Source organism: Neoarius graeffei, chromosome 12 (genome assembly GCF_027579695.1).
Source record: "Neoarius graeffei isolate fNeoGra1 chromosome 12, fNeoGra1.pri, whole genome shotgun sequence".
Taxonomy (NCBI): Eukaryota; Metazoa; Chordata; class Actinopteri; order Siluriformes; family Ariidae; genus Neoarius; species Neoarius graeffei.
The window spans coordinates 4,097,420-4,121,180 of record NC_083580.1 but is presented as its reverse complement, the minus strand read 5'-3'; the positions used below and the strand labels follow the sequence as shown (position 1 = coordinate 4,121,180).

Below are 23,761 nucleotides of genomic sequence, written 5' to 3'. Positions count from 1 at the left end.
AATAATAATAATAATAATAATAATAATGGCTTTTTTCGTGGTCTATCAGATATATTCCATTCAGCTACTCGTCTTCAACTTGTGATCAACGTGTGATTTTTCTTTTTATTATATCGACACACACAAAAACAAAAAGTCCCCAAATTTATCAAAACAACTCACTCATCGATTTCCTCATGAGTCACATGTAGAGATTTGTGTCCCGGTTTTGGTTCTCCACGTCCTGGATGGAGCTCGGATGGAAAATACGTTTGGTGTATTTCCCAGTAAAACACTCGCGTCTATGTAATACAAGCTTATATCACTTGGTTTCTGTTGTTTCTGACACACCGTTTTATCCCTAAATCATTTTCAGACTTGTGGAGAAGATGTGGCCTGAAGTTTGAAGGCAGAGTTGTGTATTATAAGGCATTTAAATTCTCACAACAGAATTATGATGCTGTTTTATGAAGCTGGTGTAAAGATGAGCCCCAGTAGTCAAGTGTATCATTAGATACGAGCAAATTTATTCGTAAATTGTTCCCAGGAAAATTTGACGTTCGTCTCCTTTATTTCGCTCGTGAGTTTGTGTGAATTCACGTGTCATGAAACTCATGAACTCGATTGAGCGTCGAATCTAATAATTCGTCATGAGATCCTGCAAATATTGTGAAACTCTTTTTAACGATTTGGAAGAAAGCGATCGAAAATCAATCCACAAATGAAGACAAACAGGACGAGCCTATTTTTATTTTAATTAGAACAAAACTAATGGCGCCCTATGAAAGTCAGAGTTGGAGATAATGCGTGTCTGATGTAGCGGATGCAGTGCAGTGGCTGAGCTGCATTATTGGAAGATTTAGTGCACGCTGTGTTCACTGTTTACTCACCATTTTGTCACTGCAGCTTTCTTTGCTATTTATTGAGTTTTGCAGGTGTAGCAGAATTTAAATCAGCTATTCTTTGAATGTGTTTGGTAATTTACGGACGATTGGTGTTTATGAACATGGGCATGCAAGTTCGGAGAAAGTCGACAAAACATTTGTAAATCTGGTGGGAAGTTTAGTTGTTTGTTTTGTTCTGTGAAAACATATACACACAACTTTATTAGAAGGTTGCTAAAGGAGACCGTCAGTGACGGTGTAGCTCACTCCGGCCCCGTCTAGTCCAGAAGGAACGATCTAAAGTGCACAATAAATGCTGCAAGCTATATACACTATATACAAGCTATATATAGAAGCGATATCCACCCTAGGAACACCGACCTATTTACCAGAAAGAATCCAAAACGGCGAGGAATTGACCGAGAAGAAGCGATTTTTGTTGAACTGCTGTTGAATTAAGGCTTAATTAGTCCATAAGTTCAATAATAATTGTAATGAAGCAAATCTGGGTAGAAGTTCCATGCACCCTAGGTCCCCCTACCTTCATGCCAGAAAGAATCAAAATCAGTGAAGAACTGAGGGAGAAGAAGCGATTTGTGTGGAAAACTGCTCGTTAGGGATTGATTAATTACTCCATATCTTCATTATTAATTGCAGTTATGCAAATTTGAGTAGAAGCTATTGTATATGCACCCCAGGCAGACCTACCTTCCTGCCAAAAAGAATAAAAATTGGTGAAGAGAGAAGAAGCGATTTTCATGAAATGTGGATGATGCCGGACGGATAATGGACAACACGTGATGGGATAAGTTCATCGCCCGTCAGCCAGATGAGATAATAATAATAATAAGTCCATTACATTTGCAGTAAATTGTGCACATTTCATTTTGTGTGAAAATTTTTTTTGGACATTTTTGATATTTCTGCTGTCCGTCTGAAATAGAAAGCAACCCGTCTGTTTCTCGGTGATCCGTGTCTGCCCGGAGTAAACATCAAGCAAATAAATGGAAGAGGAGTCGTGTTTTCTCAGTGTGTCCCAGTTAGACCGCGCCTCCATGTATAATTCAGAGCTATAACTGACTCTCTAAAGGCTCACGCTCTCGCTGGCCACTCAGGACGCTCAGCGATCGCGAGAGGATCTGATCCATTCCTCAGATTAACGGCAGTGCAGGGCAAAAATATTAAGAAGGCATAAAAGCAATTCATTCCTTTAATGTTAGTTCAAAAATCATTATCATGCATCATGCAAAAAAAACAACAACAACAACATCATTTCGGTAACTAAAGTGAGATTAAGTGTCAATTAGTGTGAGTTGTATTGTGTCATTGTTGTGCTATTTCTGTGAGAGCTTCACGGAAATAAATGGCACATTTAGAGCACATTTAGAGATCAATTTGCCACCACCACTCAAAGCTGCAGTGTTTCATGCAGCTCAGTCAAGACGACGAGGGATGAATGTTCAGGGTAAGGATGTTCAGGGGCTTTGCGTCTCCTGAAATTCAGACGAAATTCTAAACTGATGAGAAATTCATGAGAAATATGAAGCCTAATTAGTTGTGTTTGTTGCGTCGAGGTTCAGGATGCTGAATGTAGCGTTTCCATGCCTTGCTGTAGAGGAAGTACATTTGTGGTGCAGGCTGAAAAATGTGTTTGATAACACAGTGTTTCAGTTTCATGATGATGTGGCAAAAATCATCTGACTAGCAGGAGGAGGAGGACTCTTCTTCTGCTGCTTATTATTATTATTATTTGTTCATTGGAGGTCAAATTGTGGGGCGGTACGGTGGTGTAGTGGTTAGCGCTGTCGCCTCACAGCAAGAAGGTCCGGGTTCGAGCCCCGTGGCCGGCGAGGGCCTTTCTGTGCAGAGTTTGCATGTTCTCCACGTGGGTCTCCTCCGGGTGCTCCGGTTTCCCCCACAGTCCAAAGACATGCAGGTTAGGTTAACTGGGGACTCTAAATTGAGCGTAGGTGTGAATGTGAGTGTGAATGGTTGTCTGTGTCTATGTGTCAGCCCTGTGATGACCTGGCGACTTGTCCAGGGTGTACCCCGCCTTTCACCCGTAGTCAGCTGGGATAGGCTCCAGCTCGCCTGCGACCCTGTAGAACAGGATAAAGCGGCTACAGATAATGAGATGAGAATGAGGTCAAATTGTAAGTAGGCACAGCAAAAGAGTCGAAGATGTTGAACAAGTTCTTCAAAAACAGCTAATGGAGATGGGTCAGTTTACACGGAAAACACTAGAAGCACAAGGTACACACCAGCGATCTACAGCATGCTGTGCAAAAGTCTTGCAAAAGAAATGCTTTAGATTAAAAATGGCTTCAAAAAATAAAGAAAGGAAATGTTTCAACATTAAAAAACACTATACACAGTAATCAATAAGCCATAATAAATGAAACAAAGTCAATATTTGGTGTGAGTCGACCCTTTGCTTTAAAAAATATATATATATCCATCTCAGGTCCAGTGAGTGCAGTTTTATGCGGAAATGATCTGTAGGTTTTCCTGAGCATCTTACAGAACCAGCCGGAGTTCTTCTGGACACTTTGTCTCACTCGCTTCTTCATTTTGCACCAAAATTTTGCCAGTAGCCTCCATTATGTTTTCTTTTTTTGGAATATGCTGCTCAGATATTTACAGACATTTAACTTTTTTTTCTGTAACGTTTAATTTTGTGCTGGAAAAACCCTCAAACGTTTGGAACTCTAAAATGTTTTTGTAATGTTTTGACTCGATAATGCAGAAGTCGTAAAATAGACATCGATAACAAAGTTTGTATGAAAAAAAACAGGTGGCCTAAGTGTTTCGCTATGAATGGTTCTATTTCCCTGACGTTTTCAAGGTGTGTTGAGGTTGAAGAGATCCAGGAATCGACGTATCGGAGGTCCGATGTGGTTTGTGATCTGAAGGATGGTCCGTCTCGGTTGGATCCTTCTGAGTTTTAGTCGTGTTCATATCCAGTGAGGAAGTAGTGGTGCCTCCTAGTGGCTTGTGGCTAGTGTTAGCTTAGATACCTACAGTACATAATACCTAGCTGGGCCATTCTCAGAAAATGTGACGAGTAACGGTAAAGACATTTAAAAAAATTTAGTATACACTAATTTTAGTTACAATCCCTGTAAATATATTTAATAGACAAAAAAACATATTTCATGAATTCACAAAGCAAGAGATAATTTATTATAAAAAAAATGCTTTGTCTTTACCATTACCCTATAGAATAACGGTAAAGACAACACTGGGTAACGGTAAAGACATCTCATGGCATTTTGGGGTCACTGAGTGCAGAAAAACAGATAAACAAACACAGTATGCATTTATTATCCCGTCCTAACTTGCTACTTGGCTAACTAAACTTTTTCAACATGCAGCATCATTATCTTTACCATTCGGGGGTAACGGCAAAGACAGCTAATTTCCTTGACATCTCAAAATTTCATATTTACCTGATCAGTGTCCTGGATTCCAACATTCATGCATTCAGATATTATTTTTTTTTCAAAATGGCTGCTCAACATCCTGGTCCTTCCTCATGTAACTCCACTGCCCTCTATTGTCAAAGCCCTGAGCTGCAGCATGATTTTACCATTTGGGTAACGGTAAAGACATCAAGAAAGTACACATTCTTGTGCATATATTTTAGGCTCTACACCAAAAACCGTTGAAGCAAAGATCATGATATTTTCTACAATAAAAACTGAAGGTATACATAGAGATAATATTTCAGAAAGAAAAGTGAAAATAAAATTTAAAAACAAAGGAGTTATTTTCGTTCAAGTTTCACTACACATGGTGGTAATGACATTTTGGTATATTTAGGCGAAATAAAATTTTTGCAAATGCAGACAAGTTGTTTCAATTTTTTTTTTTACTGCTCTGTTAAATTCTTTCTTAAAATAAATGTCTAATAGAGCGGCACGATTAATGGTTTTAGAGAAAAAAAAATGTAAACTTCATGTTTAAAACTGAATTTGTCACGTTTTCTGAGAACGGCCCAGCTGTAAACTTGTCGGGTTTTTATCTGCTCCATGGAGCGTAGTTTGAATATTTGTGCTTGTGATCAGCAATTGGGATATCGACTGCGTTTCCTGGCTGCATTACAGGCTTTAATAATAATCAGACGGCAAAACAAAACACACACGGCCTCAGGCCTGCGATTAATTACCCAAGTGCTGAGAGAAACACCTGGAAATGTGAACGTGTGTTTGAGCGTGTGTTGATTCAGATCTCGACATTCCAGCAATGAAACTTTTCCCTCATTTTATACCTGATTCACCTAATGACTGTGGCCTTGATGAGCTGAGCCGAGCGGATTTGAGCTGAGCTCGGTGTGTTCTTCGAGTAAGCGCTTTTCTCTCTCTCTCTCTCTCGGCAGGACCTTCCGTACAGGAGCTGAGTTTGATGCCCTTACTGTCAAAGCTGAACAATAACATTGATTTACATTTGGCAGAGGAAAAAGATAAACCCTGAGCGGCAGAGAAGCTTTTGCTCATTTGATGAAAGGCCGGGGAAACCTAGCAGTATCGATCTGATCGATTTAACCCTTACCCTGACCAAAAGTTTTCACCCCTCATGTTGCCCAGTGCAGAAATAGTACACCAGTTGTTATAATAATATAAGTGTGTACAAAAGGGCAGATTTTAGAGCTCTCTGAGAGAACAGCGCTAACCGGTGGATAAGTAATGAATACAGTTTATTATTACATTGTTATTCACATCACTTTGCTTTTTAGCGATAGTTTAAAGCATTTTTATACTTTGCACAAGATCTGCGTTGTCGTGGGTCTCAGATCGGGGTCTCTTGAGAACCTGGTGAACATAATTCATCATTTTATTTTTTAATGAAATGTCAGTAGTGGAAAACAATATCAGATATTATTATTATTATTATATTATTATTATTATTATTATTATTATTATAAGACACATTGTTATAACGTCAATTGATTGACTGCAGGAACAGAAAGCACTAGACAAATTAACAGCTTTAAGATCTTCTTAAAGTATCCGAAGTTTATGAAATGCTAGATTTTAGAGTATTTACTTTTACGTTTAGGAATTCTTATAGTATAATTTAACGAAAGATAATGAAATGCTGTTAATAATATGTTTAAGATGTTACTAAATTTAACATTTAAATGTACTTAAATGTGACACTACAACTTTTAAGAATGCCAATAAAGGGTCTTAAAGTTACGAGTGTATTTAATGAACTTAAAAAGTTCACTACAGGAACTTAAACTTACTATTAAATTTAAAGGCTGGTCTTAAAGGTAACTTAAATACACCACTAAATACTTAAAGGTTCCTTTAAATCTAGACGGCCTTTCGATTTCATAAAATCGGTGAAATTTAGTTCCGTCTGAAATGTGGTGATTGTGATATCTGTTTATTTCTGTAATATCTCACAAAATATCAGGCCATTCTGTGGCTGGGAAGTTATTTAATTTGAGGGGATTAAAGCAAATAACGTGCATGAAATCGCTCACTTCTTCGTGCAGTCAAGCAGACAGAGGAAGTCCGTGTGTGTGTGTGTGTGTGTGTGTGTGCGCGCATGCACGGACAGTTCCATCATTCTGTCGCTAAACGAACAGCTGATCACACCGAGGTGCTCGCTGAGCGCCCATATTTATTAGTTTGGTCCTGCGTTTCCTTTCCTTCGTATAGAACATAACCTCTTTTCTTCTCACTTTCTTTCCGTTACTGTAGTCGCTCTTTCATGTTTCATTCGCACACTCACGTCCTCCATTTTTCTCTTCTGTTTCAAATTTGTATCCCACAATGCCTTGCGTGAACAGGGAAAGCCCACCACGTGATGCATGACATAGTATCTTGTATTGGGTCATGGTGAAGCAGGAAAAAATAGCAGAGAATTCAGGGACATGTTTATAATACTATAAACAGTAATCAGTAAGCTATAATAAATGAATATAACAAAGTCGATATTTGGTCTGAGACGACCCTTTGCTTTAAAAAAATAAATATCCATCTCAGGTCCAGTGAGGTCAGTTTTATGCGGAAATGAGCTGTAGGTTTTACTGAGCATCTTCCAGAACCAGCCACAGTTCTTCTGGACACTTTGTCACACTCGCTTCTTCATTTTGCACCAAAATTTTCACCAGTAGCCTCCATTATGTTTTCTTTGTCAATCTGAAAAGTGCTTTCTTATGGAATATGCTGCACAGACATTTACAAACATTGAACATTTTTTCTGTAACATTTAATTTAGTGCTGGGAAAAAAACAAACAAACCGGATGTTTGGAACTCTAAAATGTTTTTGTAATGGAAAAGGGTTGTATGGAAAAAATTTTGTGTCTTTTCTTGGGGAACCGAACTGAACCTTTCTTTCCGAGTTTCTGTAACATTCCCGTGTTTCCGATGCAGATCACACACTCTGTAAAAGCCGAGGCGTAATAAAGAAATAAAAATGCTATAAATATCCATCAAACTGCACTTTTATTCTCATTATCTGATTGGCTTCCCTGTGAGATAATTAAAAACACTGATTTAAAGGAAACTCGTTCAGCTTTATCTCCCGCAATTAAAGCCTTAATTCTGCAGATAAAACATGACGAAAGTGTTTCCTGCGCACCTTTATTAGATAAACAGCTGGAATTAATTCTCATTTCTTGCAAATCGGTCTGTTTATCGGCTTTGTTTTGTAATTAGCATGAAAAGAGAATTATTGACGCTGCTGAGCGCTCGAAATAAACGACTTTCTTTTGTTCTTGAATAAACGTGTGTGTGATCAAGGGTTCTGCAGCGCTCGATGAAAAATGAGCAGAAACACACACAGTGCGTGATTATGTTAGTGTTTTTCCTGCTCTAATATAATGCACCCACACACATGAACATAAGTAATGGCGCTCAGGGCTCGTGTTACTGTGTGAAGTATTGATCACTCCTGCCTCCTGCTGGTCAAAACAAGCAATGATCTCACACACACACACACCTCACAGAAGGTAATGATGGGATTTTAGGAAAGACAGATGAAGATTTGAGGTTTTACAGCACAACATATATCACTGATTTTATTTCAGCTCAATCTGTGGCAGAATTTTCTCCCAAATTCGAAACCCAAATCCTGTAATTCAGGACAAATACTTCACTCTGCTTCTGTCATCCACCCCACCCACGTACTGTTCGGCCCCACTGACCCGGCTCACCTCTTTACACTTTACAGCAACGTGTTCGTTTTGTGTCTCGTTTTTATTTCCCATCTCACTCCAAGCTCTCTGAGTCTACGAGTCTCAAAACACACCTTGTTTGACTCGAAGTTAAAATGAAATGTTACATGAGCTCCTGGACAGCACTGATGGTTCCACAGTTCCACAGTTTGACTCTGAGAAGATAAGATTAGCTCCATCGTTTCTGTGTGATTTTCCAGGATAAGAAACCTCACACACGTAGAAAGTGTTCTTGATGGGTAAAGTAAATATTTTTGTTTTACTTATATGACATTATAATATGGATATTTTTTTTATTTATTTTAAATATTACATAATACATAATATTAGTTTGCGAAATTTATTTTTGAATACTATAGGTTTTTTTAAATCATGCTGTAAAGCATGTTGAGCTCCTATTATTATTATTATTATTATTATTATTGTTGTTGTTGTTGTTATTGTTAATGTTGTTTTTATGGATGATGTTCAGCTACAGTTTAAGAATCTGAGATCCGTGTTATTACTGTGACACCGAACTGTAAAGTTGTAGTTCTCGTACAATGTATTATTTTATTATTATTAATAAGAAGAAGAATATTAAATAACTAATTAACTAATTAATTACTAACCTTACTGAATTAGACATTATTTTTAATCTCTCTGTTCAAAATTCTATGTTGCGCCTTTAATACTTTCCCCATAGAGGTATAATTTTATTTATGTATTTTTATTTATTTTTCAATAACGTTAGAGATCAATTTTAATCTTCCTAGACCGTGTAAAAATTCTACATAGAGACTTTAATATTTTCCTCATAGATTTATTATTATTAATTAATGTTACTGCAGTAGAGATTATTTTTAATCTTCCTAGATCGTGTAAAAATTCTACGTAGAGACTTTAATACTTTCCTGATAGATGTTTGTTTGTTTGTTTGTTTGTTTGTTTGTTTGTTTGTTACTCAATCAATCCATCAATAACATTACTGCAGTAGCATTTATTTTTAATCTTCCGAGATTGTGTAAAATTCTACATAGAACCTTTAATACTATCCTCATAGATGTTTTTATCTATCTATCTATCTATCTATCTATCTATCTATCTATCTATCTATCTATGAATCAATAATGTTACTGCAGTAGAGATTATTTTTAATCTTCTTAGATCGTGTAAAAATTTTACGTAGAACCTTTAATACTTTTCCCATCAAATCAAACCAAAAAAATCTTTGATGCTTTCACATGCTTTACATTAAATGTCACATGAGAACTATTTTAGATTCCTTAAAGAAGCCTTTAGTCTATAAATCCTCAGTCGTACACGGAGTGCAGAATTATTAGGCAAGTTGTATTTTTGAGGATTAGTTTTATTATTGAACAACAACTATGTTCTCAATCAAACAAAAAGACTCATAAATATCAAAGCTGAACATGTATGGAAGTTAGAGTGGGGCGTTTTTAGTTTTGGCCATTTTAGGAGAATATGTATGTGTTCAGGTAACTTTCACTGTGCAGAATTATTAGGCAACTTAATAAAAACCAAATATGTAGCCATTTCACTTATTTATTTTCACCAGGTACACTGATATGACAACTCCAGATTTGCAAATAAACATATCTGACATTCAAACACAAAACAAAAACAAATCAGTGACCAATATAGCCACCCTTCTTCATGAGGACACTCAAAAGCCTTCCATCCATAGATTCTGTCAATTTCTTTATCTGTTCACGACCAACATTGTGTGCAGCAGCAACCACGGCCTTCCAGACGCTGTTCAGAGAGGTGTACTGTTTTCCCTCTTTGTAGACCTCACGTTTTATAATGGACCACAGGTTCTCTATGGGGTTTAGGTCAGGTGAACAAGGGGGCCATGTCATTATTTTTTTCACCTTTCAGACCTTTACTGGCTAGCCACGCAGTGGAGTATTTGGATGCATGAGATGGAGCGTTATCCTGCATGAAAATCATGTTCTTCTTGAAAGATGCTGACTTTTTCCTATACCACTGCTTGAAGAAGGTTTCTTCCAGGAACTGGCAGTAGGTCTGGGAGTTGAGTTTGAGTCCATCCTCAACTTGAAAAGGTCCAATAAGCTCGTCTTTGATGATACCAGCCCATAGCAGTACTCCACCTCCACCTTGCTGGCGTCTGAGTCAGAGTGGAGCTCTGTGCCCATTACTGATCCAGCCACAGGCCCATTCATCTGGCCCATCAAGAGTCACTCTCATCTCATCAGACCACAGCACCTTAGAAAAATCAGTCTTAAGATATTTCTTGGCCCAGTCTTGACGTTTTATCTTGTGTGCCTTACTCAATGGTGGTCGTTTTTCAGCCTTCCTTACCTTGGCCATGTCCCTCAGTATTGCACACCTTGTACTCTTTGACACTCCAGGAATGTTGCAACTCTGGAATATGGCAGAACTGGATGCTAATGGCTGCTTGTTAGCTTCACGCTTGATTTTCCGCAGATCATGTGCAGTTATTTTGCACCTTTTTTCCCCCGCACGCTTCTTTCGACCCTGTTGACTATTTGCAATGAAACGCTTGATTGTTCGGTGATCACGTTTCAACATCTTCGCAATTTCAAGAGTGCTGCATCCGTCTGCAAGACATCTCACAATTTTATACTTTTCAAAGTCTATCAGATCTCTCTTCTGACCCATTTTGCCAGAGGAAAAGAGGTTGCCTAATAATTATGCACAACTGATATAGGGTGTTGATGTCATTAGACCACACCCCCTCTCATTACACAGATGCACAGCACCTGATATACTTAATTGGTAGTAGGCTTTCAAGCCTAAACAGCTTGGAGTGGGACAACATGCATTAAAAGGATGTTGTGGTCAAAATACTCACTTGCCTAATAATTCTGCACTCAGTGTAATTCTGTTGTTGTCGTCATCATCGTTGTCGCAATAAACTGAATAATGATTTTCCCCAACACAGATTTTTCCCACACTGTGGAACTTTTTAAGGTTGACAACAAAAAATGCTAAAAGGACCAAAAGATTGACATTACAGTTTGGTTCTTAAGTGACAGTTGTACAGAATAGAGTTTCTGTTTGTATAAATGTAGATCCAGCAGGATTTAGAAACGTCAAGGAGCAAAAGAGGTTAAGGATACGGAATAAAGATCCCAATCGGCTCACATGGTTCGATTTTGATTTAGATTTTTTGGTGGGGGGTTTCGGTTCCGTTTCAGGCTTGAGTATTGAAATTGGAGGAAATACAGTACGTGATGTAGGCTCGAGGCTCAAGATCAGGGTCACAGCTTATGCATGAAATCTGTGAGAAATGTTTTACATGTGCAAGAGAAAAGTTCATTATTGTTCAACAATGTTCAAAAAAAAAAAGTTGAAGCCAGCATGGAGTGGAAATGGAAAAGCCGGAGATGTGGAAGATGATGGTCCTCAGTCTGAGCCTCAGCACTCAGCCGTGCTTTTATGCCGTTTATGCACCTTTGCTTTGTGCATGAATTATACATGCAGCATGGAGACGTGCCGGTGTGCATTTCTCTCTATCAAATATTTAGCTCAGGCGCACAGTCCGAGGACGAGGCGGGTCGGTTCTGTGGCGCTCGCAGGTCACCGAATCTTCGTCTGCGTGTCTCTTTGGCAGCCATTTTTGTTTTCAGTGCTTTCCTTTAGTGCACGCTTGTTTTGTGTGCGTTGCCATTTTGAGTTTTGTGTGTATGTGATGGCGAGATGGCAAAGCAAACACACACACACACACACACACACACACACACACACACACACACACACACACACACACACACACACACACACCATGTGTTTATTTGCACCCTTACTCACAGTTTCCTCTTACATAATAGTTTTGTACTCAATTGCACACTTAACCTGATTTCTATTGATCGCGCCTGGCCGCACTTGTGCATACTTAATTCAGAGAGGTAATCAAATAAAATCTTAGACCGTGTGTGTGTGTGTGTGTGTGTGTGTGGTGGGGGAGCTGATGCAGCATTATGGTTTACACTCTATCATTCTGTCATTAGTTTCTCGACACACATCACCTCGTTTGTTTGTGTGTGTTTGTTTTTTTTTTTTGCTGGACCTTTAATTATTAAAGCACAGACACATGATTTGAAATGTTGACACGCTTCTAAACAGCGATTCGGCCACTGTGCAGCGTAGCCGTGTCACGTCAGCGATCCACAGTCCACAGAACGAAAGCTGAGCCTCTTCAATTCCTGCAAACTATTTGCATTCCAACAAATCATCTTTATTTCCATTTTTCTGGTGGATTCTGGGAACTCAGGTCTAGATAACTCAGTTCTCATGTTTCCTTTGCTCCTATGGAAAGTGTCCCGACTGCACTGCATTGCATCGTGGGGGATTTGGAGGGGAACGAATGACGGAACAGACGCTGCTCGGTCGATGGAGAAGCAAAATTTTGACAACAAAAATGGAAATATTTTATGTTTATGGCAAAAACTGTGCAGTAGATTAGATCAGACAGGACACTAAATCTGATCCGATTCCCATCCGGTCCACATACGGATACAGTCTCACACATCAGCAATCATTATGAAGCTTTTCCAGTTAAGATAAAGTGTTTGGTAAACTGGACCCAGTTCAGTACGTCTCCTTTACTCATTTCTCCACTCTTCAATCTGTTTCATATTTCAGAAATCATGACCACTGATTACAGACCTGATGACAAGCAGAGTGGGGGGAGGAGTGAGGGACGGGCGATGTGACAGAAAATATCACGATTACGGTGTATCACAGAGTGACAGCAAAAACCTCATCTCATCTCATTATCTGTAGCCGCTTTATCCTGTTCTACAGGGTCGCAAGCGAGCTGGAGCCTATCCCAGCTGACTACGGGCGAAAGGCGGGGTACACCCTGGACAAGTCGCCAGGTTATCACAGGGCTGACACATAGACACAGACAACCATTCACACTCACATTCACACCTACGCTCAATTTAGAGTCACCAGTTAACCTAACCTGCATGTCTTTGGACTGTGGAGGAAACCGGAGCACCCGGAGGAAACCCACGCGGACACGGGGAGAACATGCAAACTCCACACAGAAAGGCCCTCGCCAGCCACAGGGCTCGAACCCGGACCTTCTTGCTGTGAGGCGACAGCGCTAACCACTACACCACCGTGCCGCCAAATACATTTATTTATTTTTTAAAAACGAGAAAGAAAATTGCGATCGGTTAACAAAATAACATTTACAAAATTTTAATTTTATATATAACTTTTATTTTATCTGTTTTATTCTATCCACATTCACTAGATATTTTAAGTTTGTTTCTTATACAAGGATTTTTTTTAAGCTTGTTACCTCGTTAACAGTTTCGGCGAGAATCTCCCGCCTTCTTCAGAAACAGTCTCTTATTCCCGCCTTCTTCAGAAACAGTCTCTGACTGTTTCTGAAGAAGGCGGGAGATTCTCGCCGAAACTGTTAACGAGTTAACAAGCTTAAAAAAATCCTTGTCTAAGAAACGAACTTAAAATATCTGTAATAGTTAGAGATAATGGGCGGCACGGTGGTGTAGTGGTTAGCGCTGTCGCCTCACAGCAAGAAGGTCCTGGGTTCGAGCCCCGTGGCCGGCGAGGGCCTTTCTGTGCGGAGTTTGCATGTTGTCCGCGTGGGTTTCCTCCGGGTGCTCCGGTTTCCCCCACAGTCCAAAGACATGCAGGTTAGGTTAACTGGTGACTCTAAATTGACCGTAGGTGTGAATGTGAGTGTGAATGGTTGTCTGTGTCTATGTGTCAGCCCTGTGATGACCTGGCGACTTGTCCAGGGTGTACCCCGCCTCTCGCCCGTAGTCAGCTGGGATAGGCTCCAGCTTGCCTGCGACCCTGTAGAACAGGATAAAGCGGCTACAGATAATGAGATGAGATGAGTTAGAGATAATGAACATCCACTACACACATTCACTAGATTTTGAGAAACAGAGCATTTTTATTTTTTGCAAATTCAATAAATAAAAACTTCACATAAAACATCCGACAAAATCATTTCCGCTTAGAATGTAAACAAACCGGCGAAATGACAGGAGCAATTTGTGAAAAAATGCGATAATAATAATAATAATAATAATAATAATTCTTGAAAAATAAAAAAGATATGTTCTGACCATCAAATACTTTCAATCCATATTTTGTTGCTTTTTTTTTGCATTTTTTGGGGGGTTTTGTTTTGGAGTAGAGTTTTTATTTCATCCTCGGTTACTTCAGCAACACGCTCCACCATTTTGTTTTTCTCTACTCACAGTATATGAGCTGATATCCTTGTAGTAGAGTAGCCAGTCAGAGTGCATGATTGCTCATATCCAGTGAATGTGGATAAAATAATAACAATTATAATAAGGCATGTAATGATATATTGCGCAATGATAAATCGTGATACAAATTTATGATGATTCAAATCAATGAAAAAAAAAAGAATGGTGATTATTATCAGGCTGCATAATCACTTAGTTTTTCTGAGCTGTAATTGTGTTGTTTAGACGGCAATGACCAACAGCAGGAATACACGCGACGTCATTGTAGGTGGAAGTAACACAGCTCTAATGCTGCAAAAGCACAGAAAAACTGGAACTGAAAAGTGAAGGTGTTGTGTGAATGTGTATAAATAGATTTAACAAGAAATCAGAGCTCTCTCTCTCTCTCTCTCTCTCTCTCTCTCTCTCTCTTTTTACAGATGGCTAAAACATTAAGAAAAGAGAAGCGAATGGAGGGAGTACAAATGTTTATAAAAGTTTAAGAATAGGAATATTTTTAGCTAATAGGTGGTTTATATTTTAGTCCAACCTTAGTTGATAAAGAATAAAAAAAATTATTGTTGCTTTTTTTTTTGGTAATAAAAATTTCTTCTTTTTTTTCCCTTTTTATTAGACCAACACAATGTCTGTACAATAAACCACAACAAAAGATAATAAAGACAGTAGTGTATAGACGGTAAATACTCAGTGTGTAATGAACAAAGGGAAGAGGTCGAGATTTTAAGTGCAAATTAAATCCTTAAGTGTCAGTGATTTGTAGTATATACACCGTACCAATCAAAAGTTTATACACCCCTACTCTACTCATTTGTAGGTTTTCTGTATTATTGTTTTCTGAACTGCAGAACAATACTGAAGACACCAAAACTCTGAAACAACATCTGGAGTTATGTGATAAACAAAAAGTGGTTAAAAAACAGTGTTTCCCACAGACCAGGTAGCAATTTGTGGTGCTTCACTGTGCCGATGAGGGAATCGTGCGCGGTGGTGTCGTGGCGGTCGGTGGAGTCTGTCATTGGGGTGTATGCAAAGTGTTTACAGCGGGTGGTGTTCAAACACACAGTATTTTTCTTCAGAGTCACCTGCTGGGACTGTTTTAAAGCTACAAGAAGCTTTTGAGATTATTCAGTTCAGTCTAAATTCTTTTAAGTTCTTTAAGAGAAGACAGCTAAAACAGTTTTTCCCAGAACCCTGCCTGGTTTCACTCCTCGACCCAACTTTACATTACAGGGCAGGCCATTAGTTTGCTGGGCTTGATGTTGGTGGAAAACCTGTCTTTTAAATTTATGAAAATTACTCACCAAAATTGAAGTTAAAGTTTAGTTTTTACTAGAGATGCACCGATTGCAATTTTTTGGGCCGATTCCGATTTCCGATTTTCCATGGAATGTGACCTGCCGATACCGATTTTGGCCGATTCCGATTTCATTTTTTGAAACCACTTCACAGCACACACAAAGACTATTTTCTTTTTATCTTTTCTTTAATAGAACATTCTGCAAGATTTTCAGTAATAAATTTTCAACACAGGCGGCACGGTGGTGTAGTGGTTAGCGCTGTCGCCTCACAGCAAGAAGGTCCTGGGTTCGAGCCCCGGGGCTGGCGAGGGCCTTTCTGTGTGGAGTTTGCATGTTCTCCCCGTGTCCGCGTGGGTTTCCTCCGGGTGCTCCGGTTTCCCCACAGTCCAAAGACATGCAGGTTAGGTTAACTGGTGACTCTAAATTGAGCGTAGGTGTGAATGTGAGTGTGAATGGTTGTCTGTGTCTATGTGTCAGCCCTGTGATGACCTGGCGACTTGTCCAGGGTGAACCCCGCCTTTCACCCGTAGTCAGCTGGGATAGGCTCCAGCTTGCCTGCGACCCTGTAGAAGGATAAAGCGGCTAGAGATAATGAGATGAGATGAAATTTTCAACACCTCAAAGGTTGAAAACAAACAAAAAGACATTGTTCTTTGTAAAATCTTTCTTCATGTTTGGTATTAACATATTAATTCCTGAAATAGGAAATTCACACAAACATTTTTTCTTTTCCCATCCAATATCTGGCACAAAAACAACTTCCCCCTCATATATTATTTGCCTACTGCTATGGAACACACTTTCATAAGCCTGTTTAGATCTGAAAACTTATGCCTTATAGAACAACCCATTTCTCCATTCAGTATCAAAATACAAAAATAATTTCCAGTCATACTTATACCATCGCCATTCTATCATCTTTGTCAAATGTGTATTTGTAGAGTAATTTCCAATGGAATCAAGTGCAACCAAGGTTGTAAAAAACAAAAAGACATTTCTCTCTCTCTCTCTCTCTCTCTCTCTCTCTCTCTCTCTCTCTCTCTCTCTCTCTTTGTAGAGTAGAGTGGGGGAAAAAGCCCCCCTTAAGGAAAATTCAGTTTTTCTCCAAGTTGAAATGAACCATGTGTTTAGTTTTAATTATAGTTTTTGACAACAGTGACATGAACAATAATGCCACCTAAAGTTTGCCTAAAGTTAATACTTAATTTTTTTTTTTTTAACAAAAACAAACATTGTGCCAAGGGGACCTTTTACCCCCCCAGTGGGGTAAAAGGCCCCCTGAGGTGGGGCAATAGGCCCCCTCACTCAAAAAAAGCTGTTTGGATAGCAAAAGTGTTTACTTAAGCCTATAATGTGAAAGAAACAAGAAAATATCCCTGAATTAATGAATAGATGCATTATTTTATTATATTTCGCATTTTAATTTCAGGGCGGCACGGTGGTGTAGTGGTTAGCGCTGTCGCCTCACAGCAAGAAGGTCCTGGGTTCGAGCCCCAGGGCCGGCGAGGGCCTTTCTGTGTGGAGTTTGCATGTTCTCCCCGTGTCCGCGTGGGTTTCCTCCGGGTGCTCCGGTTTCCCCCACAGTCCAAAGACATGCAGGTTAGGTTAACTGGTGACTCTAAATTGACCGTAGGTGTGAATGTGAGTGTGAATGGTTGTCTGTGTCTATGTGTCAGCCCTGTGATGACCTGGCGACTTGTCCAGGGTGTACCCCGCCTTTCGCCCGTAGTCAGCTGGGATAGGCTCCAGCTTGCCTGCGACCCTGTAGAAGGATAAAGCGGCTAGAGATAATGAGATGAGATGAGATTTTAAATTCAGTTTTTTTTATTTCAATTTTTTTTAATATTAAGTTCAAATTACTTGCTTTACTCAACCAGGTAAGCGAGATGTTATTAAAAACTATGTATCTGCTATTCAGAAATGTATGAAGTACAGTAATTATGATAAAAGGAAACGATGCCCCCTGGGGGCCATTTACCCCGCCATTAAGGGGGCGTTTTACCCCACAGACTACACTTTTACAAAAAAGGGTCTTACTTTCAAAATGTGATTCAACTTTTTATACCTAATGTATTTTTTTTAACATACTGACTTGTCTACTCATACCACATACACAGCTGTGATATCTGACGAAATAGCAGCTATCTAAATACAGTTTTACTGATATCTGAAAATTATATCACTTACCATGAAATTTGATTTCTCTCCGCTGCGTTGCTGATATGCGATCCACAGTGGATATTTGTATATCCCCGTTGTCAAGCCAGTCCATAGCAACAATAGAAATGTAACTTTTCGCCATCTGGTGGTTATTTTAGGTAAAACAGGCCGGGGGCGTATTACCCCACGGGGGCGTATTACCCCACTCTACTCTACAAATCTAACTAGATGTTTGGTAATAGGCTAACGTATTAATTCCTGTAATGGGAAATTCACACAACCACAAACATTTTCTTCTTTTCACATCCAATATCTGGCATAAAAAAAAAAATCACTATATTTGGATATCCAAATATAGTGAATTTTTTTTTTGTTGTTGTTGTTAACGGCGTGCGTGCCGGAGCTCGTTAGGCGCGCAGGACTGACACTGTTCTGCGCAAGCGCAACATAATCGCACTAGAAAACATGTTCAAGCTGGCAGTGTAGCTGCAGTCTTTTAGTTGCGAATTACGAGTAGTTCCACTTTCATCTCTATGTGATACACAAGTTTTGATCGGCAGAAAATCGGCATATTTTAAATTTGACCGGCCGGTCGCCGGTCATGGCCGATCACGTGAAAATTGGCCGATTCCGATCAGCAGCCGGTCAATCGGTGCGTCTCTGGTTTTTACCTTAGTTTTTTGCCTTTTTGGTGGCAATCTTTCAATCATTCTTTAGTTGACATTCAAGGAATCAATTGCAAAAAACAAACTGGAGGTTTTTATTTTAAATATTGAACTCAACATTTACCTCAACCAATACTAAAATGAAATAAATAGTATAATGTAATAAAATAATAATAAAATATCATAATTAGTTGTAAGAAACCACTTAAGGTAACACCAAGGCAACTAACAATAATGAAAAAGCATTACCCTAATTGGTGCAAAGCCTGCATGCCCTATCAGAACATTTAATTCTGCGTGGCTTCCTGAAAAAAACCTCCAGTGCCCTATCGTAAGGGAAGTCATTGCTGAAGCGGGATAAATGGGATAATGCCATAAGGCCGGTTCCTCGTGTCAAGCTGCTAACTGTATGCATCAAAATTGGTTTATAGCCTGACTCAGGGATGTCCGTTTCCTGTAAGCCAAGAAGGCTATGATAAAGCTCATCACGAGCACGACGTAGGCTACCTTTTAAAATAAGGGGTCGGAAGGCGAATCGGGAAGGCTGCGTTATTTTTAATTAGCCAACAGGCCTACTTGCAGTCCGGGTATATGTGCACCGGCAGGCCTGTGGACACGCCTCTCTCTCTCTCTCTCTCTCTCTCTCTCTCTCTCTGTGTGCGCGCGCGTGTGAACGAGAAGAAAGAGCACTATGAATGAACGGAACGATACGCAAAGGAATTCTTTTTTTTTTCAAAATCGTGAGTCTGATTGTGTGGCGATAAGAATCCATTGTGTGGCGCTGTGCAACACAATGGTCTATGTATGGGAAACCCTGAAAAATCATATTTTAGATTCTTCAAAGTAGACACCATTTATCCCCCCCCCTTTATTTTTCCTCTTTCCCTTCCTTTCTCCTTTTTTCCTTCTTCCCCTCCCCTTTTTTTCCTCAAATACCCCCCCTCCAGAAATAAAACGCTACAGGAATGACAGACCAAACAAGAAATAAGGGGATATAAAAAAATTAGAACAACAGAGATAATAGAAATATAAGAGTAATGACAAAAAAAACACAAAAAGCAGGAAAGATAAACCAAAAGCAGGAAAAATTTCTTCATTTAATTTTTTTTTTAAATATCGTGGAAAAATCGAATCGTGAACCCAATATTGTGAATTGAATCATGAATTAAGTAAATTGTTACATAATAATAAAAATAATAATAATAATAATAGGAGTAAATGCCCTTCAGTGCTTCAAATCCTGACAATGCTACAGCCAATTAGCTGTGTTTTCTCGGTGGGAGGGGCATCCTCTCTCTGCCCTGTCAATCAAAATGGCACTAGCCAATCATGAGCATTTGTGTGTGAGCTCACATATGTGGAAGAGGGCAGATAGCGCTTTCCGTCCATCATGAGTGTCAGTTCAAAACTGGGCAAGGGGGAAACAAAAATGTGTAAAAAGAACGTTTTAAAAATCTCCGATAAAGCACCTTGTGATGTAATTTATCACGATATCAATATTATACGAGCACGAGCAGAAAATATTCCTGTTCCAGCAAGTCGTTTTGGTTTTATCTTATTTTAGTTGGTAGTAAATTCTCACGTTAATATTTCGTTTTTCTGTTTCATGGCACGTACACCAAGGAAAAGACACACACACACACACACACCACCTTTTTCTCACTTATTCTGCTGTTGTTGTCTTTTTCCTCCTGTTGTTTTGTTCGAGCCTCCTCTCCGTGTCTCTCTGGCTTCAGCTCATAATGACCACGAGATCATGTGTTAAAGCCTCTTTAACTGCACACGGCTCTGTGGCTGCGCCGAGGCCTATAAATACCCCTCAGCTTCTCCTCATACCACCGAGATCATTTAGAGAATCTTAGTAGCCACGGAGGCAATTACCTGGAGGGCACCTCACTTCTCCTCAGATAATCCTGAACGTTTCCTGTGAGAGATGACGATTGATCTGAGGAGGGCTCAGGCCTGTGTGGGACATGAAGCTCTTGCTTCGTATAGCTTCAGAAATGAAATGTTAATGTCGTGTTAATATCCGTATCATGCAGTCAGGGTGGCGGGATGACGCGGAGTGACTGCGGCTAAGGGTATTTTCCGATAACGGCACGACATGAAGTGTTTTATTCTTGTGGAACGTCCATGAAACCTGCAGCTGTACACACTCAATCCTTTGTCATGTGACTGACACTGGAGAGTCTTTCACTGTACAGTATACAAATCCTTGTGTGCTAGCTGTTACTATAGAAACGATAACATTACAAGGAACGCCGTGTTGTCATGTTCTAATCTAATCTAATCTAATGTAATTGGGTTGTGTGGGATATTTCAATATTTGCGATAATATGGGGGCGTCGTGGCTCGGGTGGATGGGGCGCCGTGCCGGGGATCCGGGTTCGATTCCAGCCCGAGGTCATTTCCCAATCCCTCCCTGTCTCTCTGTCCCGCTCGTTTCCTGTCTCTACACTGTCCTGTCCAGTGGAGGTGGAGGAAGCCCAAAAAGATATCTTTAAAAAAAAAAATATTTGCGATAATATTCCAGTTGTGTTTCCAGCATCACAATATTTGTGTAAAAGAATGACACTGTGCTAGCAAGGAAAAGCCTGAATTGTTAGCTTGTTTATGCTCAACGCGGTTGCCTAGCAACAGTTTTCTGTTTCCTTCTGATCACTGCCTCTCGAAAGCACAAATTAAATAGAATTCAATGTTTGTTTCTTGCACTGACATATTGACGTATAATAACACGTGTTTTTTTTTTTTTCTTCTTCTTCTCTCTTCTCATCTTCCTTGCTCTCTTGGAGAAGCATGCAAAAGAAAAGAGCAAGACTCCGGCAAGGAGAGGAGCAATACACCAAAGAAATCACGCCTGGTTTTCACCGACCTTCAGCGGCGAACGCTATTGGCCATCTTCAAAGAGAACAAGCGCCCGTCCAAAGAGATGCAGCTCACCATCTCACAGCAGCTGGGACTGGAACTGAGCACTGTTAGCAACTTCTTCATGAACGCGCGCAGGCGGAGTCTGGACAAATGGATGGATGAAGGCAGTCCCGGCGCAGCCTCGTCCACTTCCAGCACTTGTACCAAAGTCTGATTTTTTTTCTTTTTTTTTTTTCTGGAAAAGAAAAACTGGGGTGGGGGAGGCAAAGAAGTGGGGGGGAGGGGGGTTGTGCACCAGACCAAAAAAAGTTATCCAAAGAAAAAAAAAATTGGGTGGATGTGAGGAAGGGGGCGGGGCTGCTTACTGGCAAAATATTCTTCATCATAATCATCACTGTTATTATTATTATTATCAGAATCATCGTAATCAGATGCGACTGAATCTGGCACGAGGTTTCAAACGATTTCTGGCGCAAATAGCAGCATTTTAAATATTTCATTCAAGAATTTCGGAAAGAAGTGTGTCACACTGAGGCCAGATGGAATTTTCCAGAGTGCATGCCAAAAATCCTGGCACGTCCCGTTCATATCAGCTTCCTTTTATTATTCCCCCCCAAAAAAAAAAAATCCCAGCTGCCGACACAAAAGCCTAAATTCAGCAGGAAACCTGAATGATGCGTTAGCAATGCCAAAAAACAAACAAAAAATGCACGCTAGTGTCGTTCCAGCATCTTAAACATTCGAATAAAACGTCACGGTCCTGCTGCTGACAGGTGGACGAATCTCTCTGGTCCATTTTACACTGTCTGCTTTTATTGGCAGGGACGCAAGCACAAATCCATCATAGTTAACGAATGGCAACGTTCAGGAAAAACACAACACAACCACCAGTATAAACACACACACACATCATACAGAGACTGCTATGATTTTGTTACATGGTCAGCCAGGTGGTACATGAGCACAAATTTAAAGCACATTTCATTTGCAATAGAAAAAAAAACAGAAAACAAAAAGGAGGCTGCACCAGATTGTTCTTCAATCATTAGAAAACTCAGGACGCCGTTTCTATGATGCGACTGAAGAACATCCGTTCACCTTTCGCCTTTTTTTGTCCAGTACACCAGAACTACAATAACACTTCCATTACGTCATGTCATGTCACGTCACGTCACTCAACGTACGATTATTTAACCCAACTACGGCAGCTTCATTCAGTTATTTCCACGATATGCAGCACTGCATGGAAGTGAACTGGCGTTGGCAATCAGGGCCTTTCTAATAGAATAAGAGGACAATCTTCTACACCAATGCCTGTCAGTTTCTTTCAAAGCTTCCTGGGAAAAGGATTGACTCAGTGCGTATCCAAAAACACACAGCAGTCGTGTCTTCTGCTAGCGCAAGAACAGTTTCACACGAAGGAGTTTAGCTCAGTGACCACACGTCCAACCAACGATCGCCATTTCTTCAGCCTGTCGTTCACTGCATCCGTTTTATTTTGGAAAAATTGCCAGTACGCAGCTCCAGTCCTACCTCCAGAGCAGGCCAAAGGCTTTATGGATCACTCAAAACGGACACTTAAAAGACTTTTTCTATTTATTACTGACAAATCGAAACCAAAGAAACTTTTTTTCTGCACCTAACTGTTCTACAAATGAGAAAAAAAAACTGTTCTAAAGACAACCAAAAAAAACCACACACAAAAAAAATGGAACAGCGACGAACAAACAGATGATGATGATGATGATGATGATGAAGAGGACAAAGACGACGAGGAGAACGATGAAGATAACTTTCTTTCTTTGTAGTCTCGTTGAGACGAAAGGGGGAAAAAACAGGAAGCAGAACAAGTGCGGAAACCATCCGTGGCAGGAAACGGCCACGCCCTAAGGCAGAAAAAATGTGTCTCTCTCTGTCTGTCTATCTTAAACAAATAAGTTGAAGATTGTCTTTAACGTGTGCCTATGCAGTTTTTCACCAAAAAAAATGGGAAAAAAAACAACAAGAACCTCATCAGCTACAATACCAAAGATTCCTAATTTACACCCAAAGGCAGTTCCCTGGTCCCTCCTCCTGTCCCTTTTCCCTTTGGTTCCGATGCTACATGCCTGGAGAACGTACATGTTCACTGTGTGTGTAGGAGTGTGTTGTGGGTTCAAACATGGGAGCTCTGAGGATTCGGGGTTTCACACTCATCCATACAGATTAATCCGTGATGTTGGGACAGTTACACAATCATTAAACTTGAGCGTACGCCAACAATAAAGCAACGAAGGATATAAGATCAGTGTATATACGAAAGATCACACTATAAAGCATTTACCCACCAATTTATATGCTGAGATGTTGTAGGATAAAAGAAATGTAGGTGATTTTTCCACAATGGTCATCAATTGCTCATGAAGCCATGGCCTGATGGTTAGAGAAGCAGCTTTGGGACTAAAAGGTCACCAGTTTGATTCCCTAGAC

The 23,761-nt window shown here is 39.9% G+C and overlaps 1 protein-coding gene across 1 annotated transcript in view; it reads left to right on the top strand.

Annotated features, from left to right (window-relative positions):
- Positions 1–21,506, top strand: part of onecut2 (one cut homeobox 2) — a 32,183-nt gene extending 10,677 nt beyond the window's left edge. The window contains exon 2 of the mRNA XM_060934965.1: positions 21,217–21,506. Within this exon, the coding sequence (XP_060790948.1) occupies positions 21,217–21,506 (290 nt within the window). The remainder of the gene's footprint in view (positions 1–21,216) is intronic.
- The last annotated feature ends 2,255 nt before the right edge of the window (positions 21,507–23,761 follow it).